Source organism: Gallus gallus, chromosome 2, assembly GCF_016699485.2.
Source record: "Gallus gallus isolate bGalGal1 chromosome 2, bGalGal1.mat.broiler.GRCg7b, whole genome shotgun sequence".
NCBI classification, from domain to species: Eukaryota; Metazoa; Chordata; class Aves; order Galliformes; family Phasianidae; genus Gallus; species Gallus gallus.
Genome location: NC_052533.1, coordinates 88,616,554 through 88,634,773, shown reverse-complemented (window position 1 = coordinate 88,634,773; position 18,220 = coordinate 88,616,554). Strand labels below are relative to the sequence as shown.

General features: G+C 41.0%; 1 protein-coding gene across 2 annotated transcripts in view; it reads left to right on the top strand.

Annotated features, from left to right (window-relative positions):
- AHRR (aryl-hydrocarbon receptor repressor) overlaps nt 1–18,220 on the top strand; it is a 90,298-nt gene that overhangs the window by 41,992 nt on the left and 30,086 nt on the right. For both annotated transcript variants that reach the window (XM_025147282.3, NM_001201387.2), the window contains exon 4: nt 14,138–14,238. In XM_025147282.3, coding sequence (XP_025003050.1) covers nt 14,138–14,238 — 101 coding nt within the window. The remainder of the gene's footprint in view (nt 1–14,137; nt 14,239–18,220) is intronic.

The window sequence follows — 18,220 nt, the reverse complement described above, 5'->3', positions numbered from 1 at the left end:
TGCACCACAGCTAAACTTGGCAGAGCAACCGCGTGGGGGAAGAAATGATCAGAGCCTCAAAATACCTTTGTGCCTCCTTGATGCTGGACAGGCCTGGGCCTCCTTAGCGCTTCCCAGGGGTTAGAACACCCTCGGCGTCTCACAACTAGTGGCAACTGTGGAACATCTGGGCGGTGGAAAATGCATTAGGCATAAGAATGCTCCAGATGCCCCATTCCCAGCCTGCCCCCCGATCCAGCCTTGACTCCACCGACTCCCAGCTGTGTCGCCTTGACTGTTGCAAAGCGCTACAGTCAGGCACTCCAGCTTCGTCTCCTGTTTTATGCACCACACAAAGGCCGCGTAGTGCTAAGACACGTTGTATGCCCAGCCACGTGCTAAAGGCTCAGTCGCAGCAAAGTCCTAATTTGCCTTAAACTTCTTTCAGCAGCTGCAGTATTTGCTGCCCTCTTGAATATGCCTACTACTTGGATACTGAGGATATTTTTCAGCAGTCCTATAGAAGGTAGAACTTCATTTACGTTGTTGCAGAAGAACACCTTTATCTCCGCTGCTAGAAAAAACAGACGTCTGAAAAGCACTGGGCTATGGGAGAAAGGTGGCTGTGTACCATATATGTACAGGATATCAAGGCTGCAGGAAGGGGGACAAGGGTAGCAGCTCTCTCCTGAGCATGCTTGATGTAATTTTGGTAACTGAGTTACTCAGAAATCCCCGAAGCTTGATTGTAATTACTGTAATTTCTCACAGTGCTTAAACTTATTTCTAATGAAAGAATATCTCTTAGTATCCATTTAAAGTCAATTTATGTATTAAATAATGATTTGTATTACACTAATCTGAAATCGTTCGATTTTAGTTTATTAGCTGAAGTTTAAGGGAGTTGGCTTACATTTCTCTGGATAATTTTCAAATGAAATAAATTTCACAAAAGGACTGAAAAGGGGGAATTTAAAGACAGATTTGCAGCTATTTCAAAACACTGTCTTCGTGTTCTCTTATGTGTAGATGTGATGTACAGATCTTTGGCTGTTGGACGCAACTTTTCAAGCTACAAAGGGAACAAGGGAAGGTTGCAGTAATTATTTGGAAACTAACATAACAGAGGTTGTTTTTCCTGATTTCACTACACTAAATCATTGACCAATTCTTTCTCTAGAATCGTAGGTCCAGTTGAATCTGGGACGTGCATTAGACTGCTTCTTACATCTCCTTGGAAATTAGAGCAATTTCCACACTGCAACTGAGCGTAGGAGTTCATGTTCTTGAAAAAAGATTGAAAATATTCTATTTTCATATAGTGAGGAGTAAAAAAGGACTGTCATTAGCACAAAACTGTTTGGGTCCAGCTCTGCAGCAGATTGCCATGCAGATCGGCGCTAAGCAGCAAGAATTCTAGCAGCAGTTTTCTCTGAAATACCCATATGGATGCCCAATGCTGCTGTTATGAAGGATTTCTTTTTCTTTCTTCATCTGCCTCCAGAAGAACAGTATAATTTGTAAAGGTAAAGTAAAACAACAGTATTCTCACATAGCTCTTTCCATAGCTATGAGGGAAAAATCACTGTGTTAATTAAATACTTAAGATTATTATCCAGGGCTGTTTCATCTTGCATTAACTTGTGGTTTAGCCAAATTTTATTAAGAGGGGCAAGGTACCATCTCTTTGTTAAGGCGCAAGTTGATCTTATGTGATTTTCCTTTCCACAGGAAATTGTAATACTGAATTAGAACAAATCAGTAATGCAAGACTTAGGGCAACCTCTTCAAAAGTTTCAGAAAGTTTTGAAGCCATGCTCTGTTTTCAGAAATGCTTTCAGCGTTGTCTGCACTGATCCTGTTGCCCTTGAGGTCACTCTTGAGGCTGTCAACGCCCTCCGTTTATAGATCACATTCCGTTTATAGATCTCACCACCTTCAGCAGCACTTTGTCTGAGCCTAGAAGCTGTGATGACACCCATCTGAGCCTGCCTCACGCCCTGACTTTCCTCTCATGGAGTACCCCAACCTCTTGACAGTGGGGTCCATAAGCAGCAGCCCCACTGTTCCCTGCCCAGTTTCCAACCTAAATTCCCATCTCTAAGCATAGGCAAGGCCTGGAGCAGAGGTGAGGATGATTTTGAGGAGGCATATCAAAGCTACACTATAAGGTCATCATTTGTGTAAACTGCAAACTGTAGTGCCAATGGGAGGGGACTTCTCCCAGTGCTGAATGAAGATGCATATCAGGGTCAAGCCTGAATCTCTCTGGACGAAGCAAAGGGCCGTACACCAGCCGTGGGCACATCTCTACAGTCCCTGAAGCTGGCTGTAGAACGTGTATGTATATCTGAACAGACTTTAATCTGTCTGACATGGCTAATTATAGCAATGAGCTTGCAATGCAGTGTGCACACAACTCATCCCAGCCCATACACGAGTCCTTCGTGGGCTCAGCGCCGTGCCCTCATTGCTATTGTTACTTATTTAAGCTGGATTACAAAGCTGGTTTGGGCAAGCCTGTGCTATCTGTAGATGAAATGTGTGCGTATGCTAATCCTCACAAAAGTCAATAAGAGATACGTCCAACTTCATTTCTTATATCACAGGCTCCAAAGTAATTTAGAAGCTTTTGAAAACTTTATTTCAGTTAAATGGAGTACATTAATGGAAATATTTCATGATGGAACAACTGTTGTTTCCATAGTGCTAACTGGTTGTGAAAATAGGCCAACCCCCATTCATTGGGTAGAAATGACTTACCATAGCAGGAAAAAGAGCTTTAATTTTTCAGATTTGCGTCCCCCCCACCTCCATTGCCTAAGACCATTCCGACTAACAGCTACGTGGCTTTTCCATAAAACAGATCAGTATGTTGGTCATTTGTGGGACACTCCCAGTTAAAATATAAAATAGGCTTTCTGTCCTAGAAACAAGCTGTAACTAGTACTCGTTGTATTCTCGTAGTATTTCTTCTGAACAAATTTTTGATAGTAAGCCCATTTCCTGATGGTACGTTTCTGTGTCATTGCTGCTTCTAACTCTGCAGCAGCAAATGTTTAATTCAGAGCAATCATATCTGTTGTTTATTTAATGTAATGTTTGTTTCACTGTTTACCATGGCTTTTAAATATCTTAATTAGCATAATTCACAGTAGCACATGGTTGACAGACATGGACCTTTAAGATAATAAAATAGGAACGGGATGAATAAATATTTGAAAAAGGCACCCATGCACTTCAAAAGAATTCTAGAACTATTTATCTTAATTTAGTTATTTATTTTAATTTTACCTAGGGGACATTATTCCACCCAGGTAAAACTCCAAAACATACATTTTTTCCCCTGCTTGAACTGAAATACAACAGCCCCACAGCATGTTTTGGTTCAGCCCATATGATACCATGTGTGCGCCGTACATTTGCGTTGGTAAAAAGGATGTGCTGCCTCTTTAAAAGGTTTTCATGAACCTGTATTGTTATAGTAAACTCTGGTAGGCAAGGGATTGCGTGACTGCAGCAGACTCATTTGTGACCTCAGAAAAGTGGTTATGAAAGTGATCTCTTGATCAGAGGAATAGAGCTCTGCTGCCTGTGAGACCAGCAATGCACAAATGAGCCTCCTCCCTGCAGCTCTGCCCTGGCAGGAGGAAAAAGGAGGAGAGAGTCTCTTTGAGATGCAGCGTTCAGACACCTAGGCTTTCGCAATTCCTCTTAAAACTATGCGTCTCAGAAACAAATTTGGCTCTAGAGTATAGATTTTCTTCAGTTAATTTTCATAGCGTTAACGAATATGTGCAAAAGCATCTTTGATTTTGCTCTTTGCAATTTGCAGCGTTCGTTTTCTGCCTTAAACTATTCCATATTTTCCTCAGCATAGTGCTGATAAGTTACGCCTCGGAGTTATTGGACTGATTCTGGCAGAGAGTCCGTGTGCATCCTGTGGAAATCACATTGTATCTGATAAAAACCAGTATAAGGTGATCTCTGTGTTAGATAATGTGTGTAAAACAGATCTGATGAGTCGGTATGTAGGGTATTACCAATTTCATTCAGAAGACTTCGACAGAATAAGAAGAAAGAACATGAGAAGTAACATACGAATCGTAATTCTCTTTATGTGTACTATTCATCTATCACTGACTGCTTGGTGAAAGTTGCATTTAAATATCATTTTCTTGAAAATTGAGGCCACGGTCTCTTATATTTCATGAGAGGAGCACAAGTTTCCTTATTCCCACAAAGAATAGGTATTATTTCTTCTGTTTCTTGCTGTGAGTTGAGGCAGCAGACACCTTCACAGGACTCCGACTTGCCTGTTCAAGTGAATGACAAACATGCAGAAGAGTTGAAACTGGAGAAAGGGTTATATTTTATTAGCTGGAACTTTGTTTCTGAAAAACAGAACATTGTTTGGCTGTTCCTTGTCTTCTCTGGGACAGGTCTGATAAGAACTGTGTGGCTGGATTTTAATTTTATCTCTATATCTAAGAATTCTGTTTTTAAAAATAAAATAGCAAATCAAAGCAGGGCTGCATTTTGCATTTCTAGAACTTTCCAATCTTGCCCCTTCTGTCTTTTTTGAAGGTAGTATTTTTCATTATGCTTTGGAAATGTTGAAGGTTCTAATTTTGGCCATTGATATAGGGACTGTGGCTTTTTATTTATTTCTCTAGTGCTAACACAGAGAATATGTCAGCCCATTCCTTGCCTGCTTCAGGTCTTTAGGGTCTGCTGAGGATCTTCTTTCTGAGCATGGAACCTGCTTGTGAAAAGAGACAAAGAAAAACGGTGGTGAGGAAGTGAAAAATGAAGGTTCTTGTTGTAATTGAACACACGATGCACATGTATTTTCTACTTCTGCAGAAGGTTCCTGTTCTGCAAAGCAATTTCTTTTTGGACAAACTGAAATGCTTTCCCTACAGTCCCTCGGACTTACAAGTGATTCCAGTTGGGAGCAAGGTCCATCTGTTTGGATAGCTTTACAAGACTAGACTTTAAATGCCTGTCTTAAAATATTGATGTGTATAAAAACACATTAAACTTATCCAGGGATTGTAGCATTACCAATTTAGTAATCTGGCACTTCAATTTTTGACTTCAGTTGTTGGCTTCTACTTCATTCTTAACTTTTAGGTGAAATTTTCACGTTACTATTTTTTTTTTCAATATTCTAAAAACTCCTGGGATATTCTTCAGTGTTTGAAAGCTATCCTGAAAATTGATTCTAAAATAATTTCTAAAACTTTCAGACGCTATTCCTGATATTTCTTTTGCCTTTATCTTGTCTCAGCACCTTCTATTACGTCTATGAGGAGAAAAGCCAAAGGTTGAGGAACCCCACTCCAGCATATTTTTCCCACCTGTTAGGTCCATTTAATCTCCCAAGGCAGCTCTTCATTACAATCAGTCTCATCATGGCTGTCTCAGAAGACAGTAAAAAACCCAAAGCAAAGCAGCTCTGCCTTAGAAAGGGAGTGCCATATTCTGTGATATATATTTATCAGTGTTTGTGCAGCAGAGTGCTGCAGTCTCCATCTGATTTAAAGGTGGATTCTCAAGTGTGTTTGCTTATTTAAAGTCCACCGGAAAGCAAATGTGTCTGTGCCTTTGCCTTTAATATTGGATACAGCATGGCTGCTGTATAAGGCAGATAGGAATTGCTCTTATGATACTTCTAGCTCTGAATTTGATGAAGCCAGATTTGGTTTTCTGGGTAACATATGCACATCCTGTGCACTAAGGTCTCAGCGTGAATATTTTAGATGCAATGTTTATTTCATCTTAAAGGTTTCCTTTATCCTCTCCAGATCTTGTGCTTTGGCTATTTTTAAACAGTCTCTTGGGTGATATACTGGCCTACTGACATATGCTCTTTCAACTCTCTTCTAAGAGATACTGACTTAAATTCCCTCTTGGAGATAGCAGGTATGAATTTAGACTGTGCCTTTCCATGCAGAGTGGTGCAAATGAAATTATAAAAGGACAAGAATGTTATAAAGCAGCACAAATTGAGGAGTGAAAGCTCAGGAGATAGCCTGTTTCAAACACAGGGCTGGAAAGAGGCTATCAAATCCAAAAAGGAAAGCAAAGATAATGTAAATTTCACATAAGTCAGTCATTGTCAGATTGATTTAATCAGGAAGGGTGAGAGAGACTTTCTCATACACTTTCCTAGTTGCGTTTATTTTCATGCTTGGCCTTTGATTTGATTTTGTTCTTCAGGGACTGATTTACTAAATGTTCTGAACTGTAGACCTAAATTGAAGAGGGTAAACTGGTGCACATCTTCTGCAGCTGATAAAGACTAAAAATGTTCTGATATTCTCAAGATAAATATTTTACGAGGACTCTATTGCATTTCTTTCATAAGATGCAACACTTAAGAGTCTCCACTTTTTAAAGTGGAGAAGGCTGAAGACTGTAGTTGCTTACTTCTTACCACCTATAACTTTTCTTTCAGCTGTCTTTTCAGGAAAAAAAAAATAATAAAAAAAAGAATTCTGGTCTGATATTTCTGAAATATACTCAAACTTATTTCAACAAATTATTTCCCATTAAAGAAAGCTTATTTTTTGTTTGTTATGTTTGTTTGTTTAATGCAATAATTAGTCTTGCTCAGTAAACAGTTGTAGGCATTTCAGTCTCACCTCAAAGGGAACCGTCTCTGCTGTGTACCTCAGTGTCCATCAGTTATTTTAATTGGAAGAATCAAAGTAGTAAAAAAAAAATGGCCTCGGGTTTGTGAAATAATATGATCCGTATAAAAAGATTTATTTCACTGTAAAGACAGAAAATTATTCAAAGAATATAGAAAAGCTTTTACTTTTCTTTGTACTTTTTTTTTTTTTTTTTAATATGTAGACAAGGAAAATGATAAACAGCTATTCAACAAAACTAATTAAAGACACTAAGAACGATTGGGAAACTTTGCAAGTTGTTTTGGTAGACCATCTGCTCCATAGATAATAGAATAAATGTGTCCTGAAGTACTGTACCTCTGAGTATGCACGTATGCCATGATCAGTGAGATTTGCTAGGATCCTTCTCAAACGGTCACGATGTGGAAGGTCAGGACACACTGTAGCCCATTTGAATTTGCTGAACTGTGAACACCTCTACATTGGCTTAACGTGCAGTGTTTCATAGCGCAGTATGAAGGAAAATTGAAACTAAAGCAAAACAAATATAAGATTACATTGTACATTCTAAGGTCATTCCCACTAGAACTAATCATTAAGCATCTTCTCTAAATACATCAGAATTCTCTTTATTTTTTTTTTCTATATTAAACTTACACTTCACAACTTGATTCAGATTAATGAACAAGTAACTTACAAGCTTTAGCCTTAAAGGGCAAATAATTTGTTGGAACCATCTTAATTTTTATAAAAGTTGTGTCTGTTGACGTGAAAGTTTCCAAGTGGATTGCAGATTTCTTACCTAAGATTGCCTAGGACTCAGGCTTGGTGACCCTTGTAATTTAACAGAATAATCCAATTGTATTTACCTTGTATATATGTAAAAGGGTGTGCAAGCAAATACATACTAGGACAAGCTAATGTATTAGCTTTGCAGTAGCAATGGTAATGGGAGGATGGTTGGACTAGATGATTTTGTAAGTCCTTTCCAACCTTGTGATTCTGTGATTCTATGATTCTGTGATTACAGCTTAATGAAACTAAGAATGAAATAATACAGGGATAAATGTAAGGCCCCAGGACCAAATTTATAAATCAGCAGGTTCCTCCCACCATCAATTTATCAGATTTAAAGCAGTAGATAATCAAATGGAATTAGAAAGATGAAATGGGAGAAAAATTACTTGGAATAAGCCTTATATTTGGGGATGATCTAGGAGGAGTGCATCTCTTTCGCAGTCTTATATCCAATATAGTTTACCAGATCAAGTGATTAATCAAATATTTACTTAGGGCAATGCAAACAGATATCTAAAATATCTTTACCAATGCGCATTGTGGGGTTTTCTCTTGGTGAGATAGCTCTTGAGTCATACGAGGAGAGAGAGGTTGCAACAGTGAGCTGCAGAGAGGAGATGTGCTTTCTAGACAAGGTATTTTGAGTTTGTTGCTTGCATCACGCAAGTAGGTTTCACATAGAGGCACAGCTTTTCTCAGGACCTCTGTCTGCTCGGAAGCTGTGAGATAAGAAAGAAGTTACAGTCCCAGACTACAGAAAAACGTGAAGTAAGAGTGTGGTTTATTGTGAACGAGTTTTGTTAGATACAATTAGCATAAACCGCTAAAAAAAAACTACCATAAGACTAGCTAATAGTCTGCACACTCTCCATGTGCGTGCACTTTTCATGACAACCACCTAACAGCTCTCAGCATTTCTTAAATTGCCGTGGGCAGGGCTGCCCTCCGCCACCTCAGGCTATGCAGGGCCCCATCCAGCCTGGCCTTGAGCGCTTCCAGGGCAACATCTCAGAGCCTGATGGCCACGAATCCTTCTCTGGACCAATGCTGGAGGAGAGGCTATAGGATTGCCAGTTTTCTCCTTCTTTTCTTTTTCTGTAAAAATAATTACCATGTGTACTTTCATATGTAGACTGCAGCGACGGTCAGATTGCCGCCTTACGAAGTTTATTTCATCTGCAACTATTTATAGAAACACAAAATGACCCGGGGGAATATAGCTAAATCCACTGCTCCAGTCGTTGCTCCTGTAGCATTTTGTGCCATCTGTGAAAGGATCTTACTTCACAGAAACTCTGCTCGCCTTTCACATGGCTGTTTTTTGCCCCGCTCCCTGGTGCTGGCGAGTTATGTTCTGATTCTGTACTTTAAGCCCTCTTGCTTTTTTTAGGCGACTTCCAGATATCCGATACAGTGCATAATGAGGAATTAGGTTCCATTACACGAAGGCTTAACCTTCACGAAAAGCATTCAGAGCCTGCCAGGAGTCATCAATATTTAACAGCTGTTGTTATTATGAAATACTTCACAGGGTAAGGCGGCCCGCCTGCTTGCACGCAAGGGTTTGAACGGGCGCCAGGCCTCTGTCAGAGGCGAGGGGAGATTGACAGGCAGCGGGGTTGCGTGAGAGCGCGGCCGGGTTAGTCAGCAGCTGGCCTCCGCACCAGGGCCTTCTCCCCCCCCCCGCGCCTCCCCTTCAAACGGGATCCTCCGGCCGGGCTGGGGTGTCAGCCTGCTGCTGTGGCGGCCTGCCCGGCGGACGCCCACGTGCCGCGGGCTCCCGTCACGCAAGGCTGTGGCCGGGCGGCCCGGAGGGGGGCCCATTTCGGTGCTCCTCGCGCGTGGGAGTCGTGCGGGGCTTGCAGGAAAACGAGAGAAGAGAGAGGGGATGGGATCTGGAAAGAAAACAGTTTGGGTTGTACCTTAAATAAATGTCATGCTGTACTTGAGAAACTTCAAAGGGCAGTTGGATTTCAAAGCATCTCTTAAGAAGAAGCAGACTGAGAAAACCACCGAGTTGGGAAGAGAAACTTTGCATTGTTGCTAGTGCAATTGCATCTGGTGCTCTGGTAGCCTCTGCACAGGGACTGAGCACCACATTCAGAGGGGACAGTTTGCTGCCAGATCCCCTCCTGGTGCATCTGTGCAACCTGCAGTGCTGCAGAATGCAACGTCCCTCTGATATGTCTCAGCAATGCATGAGAAACCTTCTCTATATTAGGCATTATTTAATTGCGGTGTGTACTGAAAGAGCTCTGTCCTTACTGTCACTCACTGTCCTCTGCAGCGCAGCAAGAGGAAACAGACGGTTTTGGTTCATGTCTGTAGGTTTGCTTAACAAAGTTTCTCAGACGGAGTGTTTCCTAGCTGTGGTGTTTTGTTTTGTTTTCTTAGCATTCAGGGTAGCATGCATAGCTAATTCTTCCTGCATCTCTGCGATCCAGGAAGAAAGACCCGGTTTTCACTTCCTTTCGAGTAACAGCGCAAGTGAGATGTGTGTTGGTAAAGCGGGGTCTCTGAAACTGCAGGCTCGATTCAAGTATTTAGATCTGCCCATTAAAAGAAATAATGTGTCCCTGGGACATCACCGGTCTCACAGGTACTCCTCATCGACAGAATTGAAGCTGATGCACCTGCACCCTTCTGAGCCTAAATAGCACTGCCCCCTTCTCCCACCTCAGATGAACCCAGGCATGGTGCCCAGATCAGACACAGCGCCCCTCCACTGCTCTTCCTGTGCAGCTGTGGGATGCAGGAAGCCTCGGCACTGGGAGCCGTGGGATGGCTGTGGTGCAGCTTCACACCTGAGGTTGTTACAGCCTTAGCTTGGCAGGTAGTTCCTCTGATGATCTTCTGAAGAAAGAAGGCTGTGCTTGTGCAGGAAGGGGTACAGAAACACTTCAGAGAATGTATTCCTCTTGGTTTAAAAAGTGAAGTTTTATGAGAGTCCTGGATTTTCCATCCCTCCTAATGAAGGCATGTTCCACAAAGTATACGTTCCCTTATTTCTGGGGGAAAGGGTATGGCTGCTTTCATGATGCTTCCTTACGCTTGAAAGTGTCAGGCAGCTTTTCTGTTTTTTACAATATTCCAATATTGAAGCCAACTTCTTGATAAATGTAAATAGCATTCACTGCCCCTGTCAGAACTGGAGGCTCAAAAAGAACTCAGGTTTCACAGTGAAACAGTGTGACTGTGAAAGGCTCAGCAGCACCATGTAAGACAGTTCAGTACTCCACTTACTCAAACTTATCACTCTTTCTGTGTTTTTGTGACTCCCCCACCCTCCCCCCCAGTTAATGAGCTATCAGTTCTAACTCAACTTCATTTTTTCAGTTTTCACTCCTTAATCACGTTTACATCAGAAATTGGAACAAAATCCTCAGGTCTTTGACCTGATCTTCAGGAAAACTGCTCTGGCCATTTTCCTTTTTTCTCTTCCTCCTCCTAGCCTCCCCCCTGCTCCTCTGTCCGGTGTATTTGCACAGTGCTGTCCTTTTGTAGGACCCAGCATTTCCAAACTTTTGGCTTTTTAACGTTGCCTGTGATAGCACCATGCTCACATTTGCATGACCTTGCAAAACTGTCAGCCCCAGTTCTTGTGTATCTTGTGTTTATCACCGTTATGGTATCAATACACTCATTCATCTTCTTTGGCAGAACAGCTCCATCTTCTGTTTTATCTTGTGTTCTGGAAATGCAGGCTAGATAATTTGTGCTCAGAGAAAGGTCTCTCGTACTCCTGCTTCCTACCCATTCTGTTTGCTGGTTTTGAACCTGGTAGGTGAGCTCTCTATGTTAACTGCTGTCAGTCCAGCCCAAAATGTTGCCTCTGCCACAGAAGTCAGTCCAAAGCTCTGCAGAGCTAAAACTTTCCATTTTTTTACAGCCAGCAGAGTTCATCAGGCTGCCTGCAATATCAGTATTTTCTTGCCCCATTCTTGATATATGGGACTCTACAAGCCAGAAGATTTCCCCTCAGGTCACTGAGTCATCGTTAGCTGTTTCTGTTTGTTTTTTAATTTTCCACAACTTGCTCCTCCCTGCCTACTGGAGACAGACAGTACTCCTTCGTTCTCTGGGTTTTTTTGTTTGTTTGTTTGTTTTCATCATAGTGGGCTTAATTTTTGCTCAAGAGGCCTGCAACTTTATGTAATATTTCATCCTGGTCACATCTGCCTTGCTGAGCCTCGAGTCGTAACCAATACATTCCTTCAGTTCTCCCATTTGAGACTTGGTGCTGACAGGGACATCGTGAGGCTGCTCTGCTTTCTTTCCCCCGATTTTCTGCTTAGTGAGATAACATCTTGCAGTTTTCTTTCTCACTATGCCATATTTTGTTTTTCCTCCTTCTCTTTCATACTGGAGATCTGTACGGTGCTCTGCCTTTCTCTCTTTGCCCTCCCCATATGATGTTCTACCGCTAGCAGCAGCGTTTCTTCTGAGCAGTCACTGCTGAACTAGCCAAGCCCTGCTGCCCCAATGAGTGGGCTAGCAGAGAATTTCCAGTGCAGGGAGGCAGAGAGAGAACGACTAGTGAGCAAGGCCTCAGGTGCACAAGGGAGACGTGCCTGTGTCAGAGGGGCTCCTGCTTCTTGGCCTGGAGGGTGCCATTTGCTTCTGATGGTGCAATAGTTCTCTTTGCAGTTTAGGCCAGCGAGTAGAGTATGTTATGAAACGGATGTGTGTGGCCTAACATACGGGTAACTCTAGCCTGCAAAATAACATTAAAATACTTTCCATTTGGAGATGGAATTTATACTAGCCAGACAAGCTGCGGAACAAACATCTCTTGTGCTTCTGCTGCTATGTTTGTGTGAGCCTGAAGGCTAACAAACAGGCAGGGAGCTCTGGCCTGCTCGGTTAGGTACAATCATAGTTTCCACTAACGATGAAGCTAGAACTGGTGGAATTTTCACAAAGCCAAAAGAGTGGATCGAAAAAATAAACCTTGGTTTCCTCTCACCCCTCCCTGACTGACATTTAACCTTCGCAAAGATGGCAAACCACTGTGGCAGTAGCTACAAAAACATCTTTTCTGAGGGAGAAAATTCTGGAAGAGACCATTGGAATAGGGGTTGTGCTTTTGAAAATGACTGCCACATGTGCCTAACACTCTGCTGTGACAGCTGTAGGTCTGTTCTCATGGGTAGATGTAGCAGAAGGCTTGGCTGAGCGGGACAGAGAAAATGATCTTTTGTAATTATGAGGGCTGCTCCGAAAGCGATGCCTCCTATTTTATTATGTTGGCCCATGACTTCAGAGGCGGATGTTGGTGATATGGCAGTATAGGTTGGACCTTCCCATCAATATCCTGTTACATGTTGCTGTCGTGTGACAGATGTCAGCAGAGGGGCAGTTTGACACAATGGCTGTTGTATAGACTTTTGCAAAGGGAGTGACTCCATTTAGGTCATATCCACGTCAACTTGCAACAAATATAATTCAAACCATTAAGAAGTGTAGACTTTTTATTTTTTTCTGTTTGAAATCCTACTAAAAATCTAAGACCTATTGTCATGACTTTTATCCAGATGCTCAGGAGCATTAGAGCCTTGCTGGCTGTCTTCCCTTCTTACTCTGATTTTATAAAAATGGCTTCTGTTTGTCTCAACCATTTGGGGGATTATTAACCACCTCTGGCTGTGGCTGCCCCAGCTCTCTTCTAGCTGGAAAAGACTATATGTATTGAATGTTCCAGCTAATCTCACTGCTATGTTTTCTCCTCACTCTCTGTAAAAAGATAAATAACCTTAAAACTGAATCACCACTTACTGCCTGGGACAGTTGTGTCACTGTAATGGGGCAGTAAGCATAAAGTCGATTCCTTATTTTTTACTAAACAAATGATAACCATACTCCCTAAAGGATGCAAAAGCCCAATATGTCAAGTGGCATCAGAGTTCTCAGAAATGCTCTCATTATTCTCAAAAATGAATTTCCTGTATTTCCGGGATTTTTCTCAATGGAATTGAAGACTACAAGCTGAGTATTCAAAGATATTTCAGATCAAGTAGCGGTAACCCACGTGCAGGAGAAGCAGTCACCAGGCATCTTGATTCCCATGAACGTTTTCATTATTATTAGGACAAATATATGTGATTTGAAGCTATGGTGAGTGATTTTCATGAATTTCATGTAATAACAGACCTGCAGAAGACAAACTTTAAGCTTCTCTTTGGAAATGAAATAGTTTAAGAAGATTCTTGTGAATCTAGCAATCAGTCTCAGACTCATAGAATAGAATAGGGTATGGTGAGACTGAAAATAATATGGTGCCAAGGAGGTCAGCACTGAAAACAAGAAATGTATTTCAGTCCCTTCTGAGTCTTCTGAGTCCCTTCTTCAGTCTTCTGAGCTACATAAGCATTTCTTTACATTTTCATGATACATATTCTTATAAACAAAACAACTTGCTAACTATCCTTTGTTTCTTTTCTGTGGGTTTTTGCTATTGCTTTATGTAGAGTACAGTAATGGAAAAAATATGTTCAATAAAAAGTGTGATAGATATTTCATATAAAAAACATCTGGGCTGCCGAATATGTATGTATCTGTCTCCCTCTCAACAAATGCAAGTTGTCAGTAACTGAGATCCAGACCATGAAGAGAGTAACTCCCAATTAGTCCAATGCACGTTAAGTGCCTAAATATAAGATTTTTAGTCTAGTGGCCCTACTCCGTACGGTCTCTAAACTCATAATAACTCTTTCCAACAGCCATTCAAGAAAAGCACTTTAAGAAGCAAGTTGGTCAGACAATAAAAGAAGACAATGTATCTAACAAGACTGCTGTCCAAGAAGGTGGACTTCTACTAGAGGTGAGTGACAAATGCCATCTTTTTGGGCTCTAAGTAATTTTTGCTGTTTGGTGGACTCTGCGGGTTAATCTCTTGTGGCATTTTGGAACAAACCATCTGTCTTGGAGTGAATCACTGAGGAATCTGTCACACTTGTGAGAGCTTCTTGCAGGAGTGATGCTGGCAGTCGTGGACGTCTTGCTCAATCTGCTGGGCATTTGCAGCCCTCCATCTTCTGGGCTGTCCTTGGAGTCCTATGGGCCAGTTCACAGTTATTGATCACTTGGGGTGAAAGCCAAGATGTGTTGTAGTTGGCACACGTTTTGAGAGTACCAACAACAGCTTGCCAAGTTTCTGATCTGACCTAAGATTATTCTGGGATGTTTTAATTTATTCTACTTCCTGAACTCAGTGCTCTGAAGGAAGCAGTGTGTGCAGAAGTTATTCTTTCTATGTATTTGTATCCCCTTTAAGATGACTTTGTTACTGGGAGGTTGGTATGAAGGGACCATACTGCTGTTGAGAATTGGATGCATTACTCTGGATGAAGAATTAATACTGCCATGAGCTACTGAACCAGTAGTTCATCACATATACTTCTGCATTTTAAACATGTGATGTAATCGTACCCTTTATACACTTAGGATGCCTGGAAATTCCTGTTTGATTAAGACAACACATGTATAGTTTGTATTGGAAAGCATAATATTAATGGAATAAAAATCATGTTTCGATGACAGCCTTGAGATACATTTAAATGTAAATTAAATAATAACCTTCAGCAAATGGATGCTGTATACTATTAGAGAAAAAAAATGGAAAACCTTTTTAGCATGGGAGAAAATGTGAGAACTTGTACAAGTCTGTGGAATCAAAACTGGCATACTGTTTTTTTTCCTCCTTATACTTTAGAAGATTTTAATTTTGTATTTCAAAGCAAGTAGCACAGAGGCATTTGATTAGTTAGCATGAATGCCAAAATGAGGTATTTGGCTGTCAGGTATTTGCAACAATTTCCATTCTCTGAGAGTAGGAAGTACAAGGCAAACAATGAATGATAAATATGGTGAGTATATAATTTTTAATGATGTTCTCCTATCTTTAGACTACGCTTTGTTTTGTATATATTACATACTCGCAATTTATAATCATTAAGGATCTTCAAACACATGGAGAGAACACTGACATTAATTTCACATAGTGCCAAGTATTACTGACTGTGCTTATGGTCTGATTTCTATAGGGTATATGAGTCACACTCCATTTGAATACAGGGGAGATTTTTGTCCTAGATCGTACTTACTATGGATCACTATCTTGGTGATTAACTGCATGTTGATATGAATGTGTTTGCCAGGCTCTGTTTATGGGCATGTTTGACCTAGAATAAAAGGGTGAATTTTCCTTAGGACTTGTTGAGAATGTTCTCTGGGGCCTGAGTTACACTCATCCAGATGCCATGGAACGTGATGAAGAGTGGGTTTGTGCTGTTTCATCAGATTTGCTATGTTAGTTATTAGGGACTGTACACTTTTCACTAGATGGTTGCATTTGTGATTCCTTCTGAAAAGAAGCAAACAACTTTGCTGGTGGCTGCTGTGTTTTATGCACTGGCTTGTGAATCTGGCCACTTTACTTGCTCTCAGAAGATGCTTTACTGCTGTCAATGCCGCTTTCCTTTCATGATACCACCTCCCCTTTCCTCGATGCTTTATTCAAATAAGCCAGAATAATCTGAATCAACAAAATACGTGTGAATAATACTCTCCTACCTGAAACAGTAATGGGGAAACAGGTAATTGCATTTTTTTTCTGGTGTGTAGGATCTCACTGCTCTATGTATAGGTAGAAATATGGAAGAAGAACGCTAATTACTGGTACATAATTTATCTGTGCCTCTCCAGCCTTGGAACAACACAATACTTCCCCTTTCAGCTTAAAAGAAAACAATGAAATTAGGCTGTCTTCAAAGTATGTTTAAAATGCTTTTTATTTCTAAGGGCCTGTGCCACAACATGTGTTTTTATTCAAGATGTTATAGAGATATTTTTACAGCTAAAATCAAATAGCTTTCATCAGCAATAATGGAATAAACAATGATACCAGTTTATCAAAGACTTTTTAGTGGAGCACAGCAGGTACCTAAATAAAGTAATTTCTTCCAGAGTTTTAAGTTTAAGGATCAGTTCTTCTGAGTAAAAGAGTCCTTTTTGCCATATTTTTGTTTTCATTTGAAAGAAGATGAAGAAAGCCCTAATGAACGAAATCCAATTTTTTAATGGTCTTTTTCAGTATATTCCATTCTTACAGTCTTTGCTCTCCTTAGAGACTTCAGACACCAACTGTTTGACTGCAGTAACGACTATCAATTTTGCACTTTTGTAATGTTTTCCAAGACAGGTGGTATTGCAGCCCTTGTTCCACATGCTTTCTTGCGAGAAAGGCTACATGTCATTTCTGAAGCCCATTGCTGAATGTTTAAAGAACACTGGGCCAAACCTGTAACCAGAAAAGTGGGAGAATCTATCCAGATAGAATTTACAGGGTGCAGTGATGGGGTGGAGAAACACAGTAAAATGGTTACTTGGAAAAATGAAAATGAATCACCAGTAGTTATTTAGGCACTAGCCTTGATCACAGTACTCATCCTGTGGCTCTTAGCCAACTCCTACTCTTCCCCCCAGCTATGCTGCTCTCAAGTCCAGGCTCAGAGTTTAGGCTGTTATGTAGGTAGTGTCTCATCCCAAGTACATCTGTAAATTCCACGTATTATGTACTTACCTAAGGAACTAAACACCCACTGTTGAGAGGATGCCCCTCTCTGGACTTTCTTTCTTCATCATGCAGTCAGGCAGTGGCCCCCTCGTCACCACTGGTACTGCTTCTTGCTTAAACATCACCCATCTACTGAGCAGCACATGATGAAGATTGTTACTTTGCTTTTATGGACCACCTCAGTGTTGCTTCTGCAGTGTTGATGCTCATTATAAAAGTATTTGCTACTGAGGGAGCAATCTTTGTGGTGCTTCCTTCTGCAATGTAGGATTTATGGTGTCTCTGTCTCCAGACATATGGACGTAATTCCTTACAGGTGTGAAAATAGTGCTTTATGTCCAAAACATCACGAGTATTAAAATGAAATCTGGATGATCTGTCCAGCTCCTAAGTAGATGTTAATGGAATAAGACTGCCTGGGTCTGTCATGCATTATCTCACTGATGAATACTGATAAAGGCCAGAGCTGTCCTGTTTAGCCATTTCCACGTTCACCGGCAACTCATGCTCTTTTAGGGAAGGCCCATTTTGATTTCCACTGTGAATCCTCAACTTTTAAGCCTCCTGAGTACAGAAATCAAATTTCAGTGATTTTGTCTCATGTTCTGGTTTATAGCTGTACCAAAGAGGCCAGTCAGCATACTATAATGGTATTTCTTATTCAGTGATACCATACATTTACCCGTGTTGAGCAGAGATAGTTAGCTATGTATACCTCAGTTACCATTTCCCTGCTAAAAACAAATAATGACATAGGGTGACTAAGAAAATAGTTAATTTGATTGCTGTTTTGCCACAAAGCCCTGTTGTGGGGGCAAGAAATGCAAAGGTCTTTCAGGCATAATCTGAATTTCAACCTGTAAGGGTAGCTGCAGGTTTAACATATCTGTGTGCTGAAGAGAAAGAGCCCATAACCTATATTTGTCTACATAGACTGTTTACAGGCTGCCTTACAAAAGCCTGCCTGGCATCCACTGATGCCAAAAATCACCTGCTCTTTCAGTTGAACCATCTTCACCTTCCTGCACCCCTCTCCACTGTTCTGGAGCAGCTGGTGGTGAGTAACTACTTCAATCTTTATTCATTTTAGCTTGTTGGAACATTAAGCTCAGTAGAACCATGTTGCTGCTGGGTACTCTTAGATGTCATTATGCCTATGAAAGAGACTTCCATTGTTCTGCCCAAACTCAACAAAGACCTCTCAATTTTTCTGCCACTGGTGACAGTG